The sequence below is a fragment of the Antennarius striatus genome, chromosome 6 (genome assembly GCF_040054535.1).
Source record: "Antennarius striatus isolate MH-2024 chromosome 6, ASM4005453v1, whole genome shotgun sequence".
Taxonomy (NCBI): Eukaryota; Metazoa; Chordata; class Actinopteri; order Lophiiformes; family Antennariidae; genus Antennarius; species Antennarius striatus.
The window spans coordinates 26,148,079-26,158,078 of record NC_090781.1 but is presented as its reverse complement, the minus strand read 5'-3'; the positions used below and the strand labels follow the sequence as shown (position 1 = coordinate 26,158,078).

The 10,000-nt window shown below is 49.4% G+C and overlaps 1 protein-coding gene across 5 annotated transcripts in view; it reads left to right on the top strand.

The window, feature by feature from the left end:
* Positions 1 to 10,000, top strand: part of igsf11 (immunoglobulin superfamily member 11) — a 34,119-nt gene that overhangs the window by 9,452 nt on the left and 14,667 nt on the right. For 4 of the 5 annotated variants that reach the window (XM_068317513.1, XM_068317512.1, XM_068317509.1 and 1 more), the window contains one exon: positions 122 to 148. The exons of the other annotated variant lie outside the window; for it this stretch is intronic. In XM_068317513.1, the coding sequence (XP_068173614.1) occupies positions 122 to 148 (27 nt within the window). The remainder of the gene's footprint in view (positions 1 to 121; positions 149 to 10,000) is intronic. 5 annotated transcript variants of the gene reach the window in all.

The following is a 10,000-nucleotide window of genomic DNA, read 5'->3' as shown; positions in this document are numbered from 1 at the left end:
CTTAATGACCTGCCCCCTGTCAGGGCAGACATTTAGTCAATAACATCCCCCCCCCCCCCCATAGGCAATACAGGAAGCATCATCATCAATAATCATTAATCATGTTTTCTTCTTCCTGCAGGTTCAAAGTTTGATGTCACAGCGAAAGGTACACACACACACACACACACACACACACACACACACACACACACACACACACACACACACACACACACACACACACACACACACACACACAGATGAAGATTGTGATGATGGTGATGAAGGTGATGATGAAGATGGTGTGGGCGGAGCTGCAGCTGTACTCTCTGGTGGGTGTGGTCTGGGTGGTTTATGAGCTCCGCCCCCTCATATAGTAATCCCTCCATTTGCCGTCTCCTATTCCTCCTCTTCCTCGTCTTCCTCCCTTCATCCCTCGTTCTTTTCCTCCGCCCACATCAGTCACTCTGCTCCAGGTTCAATCCGGTTTGTGAACCGGTTTGGACCTGATCCTAATCCTGGTCCTGGTCCTGGTCCTGATCCTGGTCCTGGTTCTAGAAGAAGACCTGAAAAGCAGCTAGCTGCTAGCAGCTTGTAGCATTTTGCAGCTACTTTCATTCTTTATAAATGCATCAGGCGTCACGTGACAAGGAGGCGTGGCCTTGTTTTATGCCACGCCCCCCCTTGGAGCGGCTAACATTTCCTGCTAGCGCCTCCATTCAGGAGCTACCTGCTAGCATGCCGCTGCTACCCGTGTTGATGGCGTGTTCTTTCAGGCGAACACACCAACATGCGTGTTCCTGACCGCCTCACAGGAAGCAGACGGCGGGATGACATCAGCGGTGAGGCGGCGGCCATGTTGGATTAGCGATGACGGATTAGCGGGTGCGTAAGCGGGACACAAAGCTGTTAACGGATACGGATAATACCCCCACCACGCCCCCGGTGACATCACAGACCACCCACCGCACATCAGCTCCGCCCCTCCACACGTCATGTGACACGAGTAGGGAGGTCACCTGACTGCAGGTGATACAGAAACTACCCGGCTAACTAGCCTGCTAATGTGCTAAACGATACGTCAGTGATAGCAGGTTGCTAACTTGTCCTGCTTCTGATTGGTCGATGCGTGCTGACACGTTGTTACTCTTTGGTGGAGCTGTGTGTAAAGAGGGGGGATTCTGTTTCCATGGAAACGCCCGCTGACTGATGGGATGTCGTCGCCGGCTCTCGAACTGAATGCCGATGCTTGAATAGTTTTTCCATCTTAATCGTCTCGATGAAAAGCTTTGCCGTCGACAGGTCATGTGATCGCCAGCTGGGCCATTTATGCTCCTGGTGCATTCTGGGAATCTCTTGAGATGGCTGTTAATAGCTGCCTTTGCTGTGTGAGACGCCGTGATGTCATTCTGCTTGTGTTTCTTGGATTACAGTGTTTGATGGGCTCTTAGTGCGGCGCTAACGGCGGCGAGGCTCCGCCTCCAAAACGCTACTAATTGAAATGCTGAAAAGACGGCGGTGGCTAATCAGCTTAGCGATGTAGTCACAGTTCCAGATGATAAAGAGGATCTTAGCGCTCCGCGGTCGATTAGCACGCCTGTAATGACTCCACATGATGTGATCTGAGTACAATGGAGGAAGAGGAGGAACGCGATGAAGAGGACAGGCGGCCATTGTTCCCAAAGAGGAGCTAACGCTAACGAGCGCCAATGCCTCCGGAAACGTTTGGACTGCTGAAACGACTCGTGTTCAGAGTTTAAAGGTTCATCAAAGTACTGCTAGAGAAAAATCTGTTAGCCCCTCCCACAACCAGACAGCATGGCCTCAGCGTTAGCCGGCAGCTAGCCCCTATGCTAACATGTGTTCAGCCAATGGCTGACAGGAAACAGATTTAAAGAGCAATGAATGTACAGATCGGTTCAAAGCTCAGCATTAGCATGCTAACAGCTTGAGCCCGCTAACAGGTACCTAACAGGTAGCTAACAGCCCACTAATGATGTCAGGTGGTGGGGGGGGGGGTTGTATAATGTAGGTTAGTGTTGGTAGCGGTTAGCGGCTAGTAGCGGTTAGCGGCTCATGGCGGTCCAGGTGTGTCTTCATAGCAGGAACTAAGACAACCTCGACTGTGGCGTGATGCATCCTGGGAAAGTTCTGTTAACTTCTGTTAACATCACACACTGGACCGTGCAACTGCACACGCACACACACACGCACGAACTCACGCACACACATACACACGCACACGCACACACGCATGCACGCACACACACACACACGCACACGCACACACACGCACGCACACACACACACACGCACACACACACGCATACGCACACACACACGCACACGCACACACACACACGCACGCACACACACGCATGCACACACACACGCACACACACACACACACACACGCATGCACACACACACGCACACGCACGCACGCACGCACACACGCACGCGCACGCACGCGCGCACACACACAGACACGTACAGTAGGTATTAATATAAAGGGGCGGGGCAACACAGGAAAGGCAAGAACATTATCTTCCTGTTCAGAGCGCCTCAGTTCAGACTCCGCCCCTTGACGCCAGGTGCTCATTAATATGTGGATAAAGGGGCGGGGCAGGAAGTCCATTATATTCAGTATTTGTCAAAATATTATGAAAAACTACCGGAGCTTCAGCCAATCAGAGGCGGTCCCGTTAGCACCACTGGAGGTTTCCATCTTCATGGGGGGGCAGGTGGCGCGGGGGGCGGTGAGGGGGGGCGAGGTCAGGTCCCAGCCGTCGTGTCAGGCGTTTAATTTAGAAAGTGTTGTGTCGGAGTAAAAGGAGCTGAGAGCGACGCTAACAGATCGCTAGCTGATGGGGGGGGCAGGGGGGGAGCAGCTGTCGCCAGAGTTCTGTAAAAGATTCATGTGCCACCAGATGCATGATGGGTAAATGATCTTGTATTCTGTCAGGTCGGCTGCTAATCATCTGATGCTAACCTGTGTTAGCATAGCAGCTACGTATCGATTCAGCAGATAACAGGAAGGAGGCGGGGTGAGGCGGAGGGGGCGGGCCTAACAGTGTTGAGGGTTAAACGCTCCCCACCTGAGGTCATCAGCTGTGATTGGCTGATCTGTGGTAAATGAAAGCCCCACCCTTTGACCAGTGGGGCGGCGGCGCCCTGACCTGTGGGCGGAGCCTAGGCCCAGCAGTCGATGAGCATATTGATCTCTGTGAACTCGCTGCTCCTGTGGGGCCTCCTGATGACGGGGGGGAGGGAGGGGGCAGGCGAGCCGTCCCATTGGCCGACAGCCTGTCTGTGTCGATGATGTCATGAGCTTTAATGATGACATCACTGCTTTGATTGACTCCTCCCCCTGAATAGCGGCGACGCCTCCACGTCTGCTCCTCTGGCTTTCTTCTGTGTGTGTGTGTGTGTGGGGGGGGCAGGTGGGGGCGGGGCTCTGATATATTTTATTTATTTCACTTTGGTGAATTATTTAGTGGCTCTGGATGCTAACGCGCTAACTGTCGCTCTAATGATCACCTCCCTCCAGACACACACACACACACACACACACACACACACACACACACACACACACACACACACACACACACGCTCGTTGCAGCGGGAGGAATTGGTCGTTGCCGTGACGATCCCTGGTCTCACTGGTCCAGGGTTTGACAACAACCAGCCAGCGCCCTGTTTCCATGGTAACGGCCCAACCACTGTGAGATGGGCGTGTCACAATATCCTACCTGGGCGGAGCTCTGACTGGTCCATTCATAGACAAATGGGCGGAGCTTCAACAGATGAACCGTCTGATTATTGGTTATTGATCGGACGCCACACAGAAATTGCGTGAATGAGATGATGTCATTTTTTGTGGGCGGGGCAGCTGCTCCTTTAACACGATGAAGGGTGGAGTCTTCCTCGTTTCGTCTTCATCCTTTAAACAAACGACTCGCTCTGGGGGCGGAGCCGGGCTGTGGTCGTAACCAGAAGCTCCACCCATTCATAACGCCGCCGCCACCACCCGTGATTATAACGCTCGCCATCCATCTTCATCCCCCACTGCACTCTTCCTCAGTCGTACATCATCACCCAGAGGGAGGGGGGTCCCGCTGCAGCTGGGGGGGGTGGGCGGACGGACATCATTTTAAACACAGCTAACGGAAGCTAATTGCTATATCCAGCATCTGTTAGCATCATGTAGCTTCTGTTAGCATGACCGGTGGAGCCTCCTAGCAGCAGAGCAGTTAGCCTTTAGCGCTCTTAACCTTTTGTTCACCGCCTCCAGCCGCGTCTCTTAAAGGAGCAGGGAGGTGTTGGTCTCCATGGTAACGACACTCCCGCTTCCCGTCGTCATGGTGAGCGGTCCTGCTGTTCTGGTGATTTCTGACTTCAATTGGGCCGCACCCATCCTGACTCCTCCTCCTCCATCAGCCTGATGACCTCCCCCATCAGGAGGTCATCTTCATCACGTCTCAGCTGATGGAGTCCTGCTGTGATGATGATGATGATGATGATGTAATCAGCAGGTTCATCATCGTTTCCTTTGGATGGAAGCAGGACGGGATCATTCCTCCTCCTCTTCCTCTCTGCTGTTGTATTGTGTTGTATTTGTGGGCCGTCCTTGTGTCACCATGACGACAGGTGAAGCTGCCTCCAGCTGGAGGTGTGACATCACGTTTTATTTTGTCGAAGCGAGGAGTAGGTGTCGATGAGCTCACGACCCCGCCCCCCTGGACCCCACCCCCATGACCCTACTCCCCGTGACCCCGCCCCCCAGGACCCCGCCCCCCCAGGACCCCGCCCCCCCCAGGACCCCGCCCCCCAGCTCCTTCCAGACGGGTTGAGACGTCTGGAATGTGGAGGTCAGCTTCCAGATTAGCGGTTAGCTTTGGGTTTCATCACGCCTCCTGGAATAGCCGTTCCACTTTCACCGGGTGCCCCCCCCCCACACCTCTTAACCCCCCCCACCTCCTCCGCCGTTCTCACACCGTCTTCACAGATCGGTCGGTTCAGAGGACCCGAAATAACCGGTGAGACGCCACAGCTGCTGGGGTGTGAAGAGACAGGAAGTGGGGGGGAGCGGCGTCGAATGAGGAGGGGAGTCCCAGGTCCACGTTAGAACCAGAGACGGGTCTCTGAGTCTCAGGACCGCTGCCGCCCCCCAACAAGTCCTCTGGAGCCCCGGCTCCTCCTGACGGTCTGGTCTGGTTCTCTAACCTGAGCGGTGACGTTCATTGGTTCAGAGATGAAAGATGAGTTCAATCACTCCACCCCCCACACCGCTCCACCCCCCCCACACCGCTCCACCCCCCACACCGCTCCACCCCCCCCCACACCGCTCCACCCCCCACACCGCTCCACCCCCCACACCGCTCCACCCCCCACACCGCTCCACCCCCCACACCGCTCCACCCCCCACACCGCTCCACCCCCCACACCGCTCCACCCCCCCCCACACCGCTCCACCCCCCACACCGCTCCACCCCCCCACACTGCTCTGTGAGGTGTCAATGAACTGATTTACATGGTTTTCTGACTGTTCTTCTCGCTGCATAGAGATGGAGATCAGGTGTGTGTGTGTGTGTGTGTGTGTGTGTGTGTGTGTGTGTCTCACATCTTCCTGGAGCCGTTAGGTGTGATATTTCACAGCAGTGACTGTGAATCACAGGATAAATGAGAACCGCCTCAGACCAGCCCCCTGAAGACACCCCCCTTAAAGGCCCCTCAAGATACCCCCCACACCCCCCCTTAAAGGCCCCTCAAGATACCCCCCACACCCCCCTTAAAGGCCCCTCAAGATACCCCCCACACCCCCCCTTAAAAGCCCCTCAAGATACCCCCCACACCCCCCTTAAAGGCCCCACAGGTTTCTCCCTGAACTTCCAATCAGACGACATCTCTGCTCTGATTGGTCCAGTTACGTTCAGATGTTTTTCAATGGAGACCTCTGATTCCTGGGGATCTGGTCGGTGGGCGTGGCTCTGGTGTGTGGGTGTGGTTCTTGTCAGTGGGCGTGGCTCTGGTGTGTGGGTGTGGTTGACCACAGACCAGCTGATGATTAGCGGTCAGTCGCTCTGGGACTCTTATTTTTAACCACCCCCCACCCAGCACCTCCTGACACACAAACACTTACCCCCCAATCTAGAAAGTGTTTACCAACCTAATGCCCCTCCAGAGACGTCAGCTGACCCCCCCACCCCATCCTTCTCTCCTCAGTGTTGTGTGTCTCTGGGACGAGATTAAATGTGTTCGAACAAAATATTCACTTGTTCCCTCTCTCCATGTAAACCTCCTCCATGTTTGAGCCAGTGTCTGGTCACATGACTCACCTGTGTGACTCACCTGTGTGACTCACCTGTGTGACTCACCTGTGTGACTCACCATTGTGACTCACCTGTAATAAAAGTTGGATGATCGATTGATTGATTATCACCATGCTTCTGAAAACGATGCAAGTTTGGGAGAAGCAAATGACAATGAAAAAAAAGTCAGTTATTACTACAAATATTACTACAGTTATTACTACACATATTACTACAGATATTATTGACGGATATTACTACAGATGTTATTACAGGTGTTACTACAGATGTTACTACAGGTGTTACTACAGATGTTACTACAGATGTTACTACAGACATTACTACAGATATTACTGACAGATGTTACTACAGATATTACTACAGATATTTCTGACAGATGTTACTAGATATTACTACAGTTATTACTACAGATACTACTACAGATATTACTACAGTTATTACTACATATACTACTACAGATATTACTACAGTTATTACTATAGGTGTTACTACAGATATTACTACAGTTATTACTACAGATACTACTACAGATATTACTACAGTTATTACTACACATATTACTACAGATATTACTGACGGATATTACTACAGATGTTACTACAGGTGTTACTACAGATGTTACTACAGATGTTACTACAGATATTACTACAGATATTTCTGACAGATGTTACTAGATATTACTACAGTTATTACTACAGATACTACTACAGATATTACTACAGTTATTACTACAGATACTAATACAGATATTACTACAGTTATTACTTTAGGTGTTACTACAGATATTACTACAGTTATTACTACAGATACTACTACAGATATTACTACAGTTATTACTATAGGTGCTACTACAGATGTTACTACAGATTTTACTATAGATATTACTACAGGTATTACTACAGGTATTACTACAGGTATTACTACAGATATTACTACAGATATTATTACAGGTATTACTACAGATATTACTACTAATATTACTGACAGATATTGCTGACAGATATTACAGATATTACTACATGTGTTACTACAGGTGTTACTACAGATAATACAGTTGTTACTACAGGTGTTACTACAGATGTTCCTACAGATGTTACTACAGATATTACTGCAGATGTTACTACAGGTGTTACTACAGGTCTTACCACAGATATTACTACAGGTATTACTACAGATATTACTACAGATGTTACTACACATGTTACTACACATGTTACTACAAATGTTACCACAGATTTTACCACAGATGTTTCTACAGATGTTTCTACAGATGTTACGACAGATGATACGACAGATGTTATTACAGATATTACTGACAGATGTTTCTACAGATGTTTCTACAGATTTTACTGACAGATTTTACTACAGATGTTATGACAGTTACTACAGGTGTTACTACAGATTTTACTGACACATATTACTACAGATGTTATGACAGTTACTACAGGTGTTACTACAGATATTACTGACAGATATTACTACAGATGTTACTACAGATGTTACTACAGATATTACTACAGATGTTACTACAGATATTACAACAGATGTTACTACAGATATTACTACAGATATTACGACAGATGTTACTACAGATATTACTACAGATATTACTACAGATATTACGACAGATGTTACTACAGATGTTACTACAGATGTTACTACAGATGTTACTACAGATGTTACTACAGATATTACTGACAGATATTACTTACAGATATTACTACAGATGTTACTACAGATATTACAACAGATGTTACTACAGATATTACTACAGATATTACGACAGATGTTACTACAGATATTACGACAGATGTTACGACAGATGTTACTACAGATGTTACTTGAATATGTGAATTAAAGCAAAGAAAACTATTGTGTGAAAAGGAAAAAGTTTTTAAAAATGTTCTAAATTAACATTTTGTTTAGTTTTTATATTGTACTATTGTTGACCTCAGTCCTTGCGTCGCTTGTACCGTATGTTATGTTATTACTGTTGGGATGCACACATTTTATTGAATCCCAGAATGCACTGCTTTCTGGAGGTAACATGAACTCTGCTGCTTTATCCTTTTTGACTTTTAAAGAGGTTTTAGATTTTATTCTGTTGTTTCATTGAACAACCACCCAGTGTGTGTGTGTGTGTGTGTGTGTGTGTGTGTGTGTGTGTGTGTGTGTGTGTGATCATGTGCTGATCACCCTGTCTCTTCTTCTCTGAGGCGTCTCTGTTCTATTTTGGGGTGGGGTTCAGGGGCGGTTGGGGGCTCCCAGCTGTTTGACCTTTGACCCCCCCATGCGGGCATCACCTGAGGGACCCGCCCACTGGGTGTTGGGTGTGTTCTCGTCCCAGGTGACCCGTCGGTTGTCCCTTGTCGGTTGAACCGGTGCAGTCAGATGCTCTGACGTTACCGTCGCTTTAAGGGATCCGACCTCGTGATGCGACGCTTCACACAGACGCTTCTGAACTCCAGATAATCGGGATTCGAACCCCCCCCTGAGGCGCCCCGTCTTTATTTAACCAACAGAACCTCTGTTGTCCAAAGCACCGAGGGCGGGGCCGGGCGGGGTATTATGGGATGGTCGCCGCCATAAGCGGTTAGCGTTTCCTGTAGCTCTGCTGGGTTCTGTTGCCGAACTGTTACGCTCATCATTTCCCACAATCCCCGTCCTGTGAAACCAGGCTCCTCCCCCTCGCACCACAGAGTATGATGGCTTGGATGCTAGGAATTCTGGGATATTTTTGGGCTCCTGCTCCACCTGGAGGAATCCAAATGGACTCATAGGAACCAGTTGGTCTTCCTGTCACCATGGAAACTGACGTACATCCTCTCCTCCATGTAAATATCTTAAATATTTTAAATAGCAACCGACCAATCAGAATCCAGATTGGAAAGTTTTAGCATCTCAGGCTAGACAACAGGTTAGCATTAGCGCTAGTGTGTGTGTGTGTGTGTGTGTGTGTGTGTGTGTGTGTGTGTGTGTGTGTGTGTGTGTGTGTGTGTGTGTGTGTGTGTGTGTGTGTGTGTGTAATCCCGTCCTCCATATGCTGCTATAGCGTGATCCTGGCGGCAACCTCACATCTGTCGCCGTGTCGTCATGGCGATGCGTGAGACCGCGCTGCTGTGGGTGGATTCCCCATCGGGGCCCTCGGTGGGCCAGCATGGGGGCCAGAGACCTGGACCAGGACTGGATCCAGAGCTGTGTTGTAACTCAATGGCCAATCAGATGTCTTCATTTATTGATGGTGACACGCCTACTTTCAACTTGTGTTTGCTCCGCCCCCATCAGGTGTGTGTTGCTAGTTTCTAGGTGAGATTTTTTTACCAAAGCAAATCAATCAATCAATCAATCAATCAACAAATAAATCAATCAATTGATCAATCAGCTGTCGTCTCCACGAACAGAAACACAAAATGATTCAGTTTTATATAAAAATACAAGAGCTAGAAACAGAGTGTATGAATAAATAAATAACACACACACACACACACACACACACAAAGACACACACACACACACACACACACACAAAGACACACACACACACACACAGACACACACACACGTTGCGTAACAGGACCCTGCAGAGCTCTTGGAGTTGGTAAACCCAGATTACGCAGGATTATCATCCCTGTTGCTCCGCCTCTGTTCTGCCCCTGTTGGGGGGAGTGGGGTTCGGGGGGGGG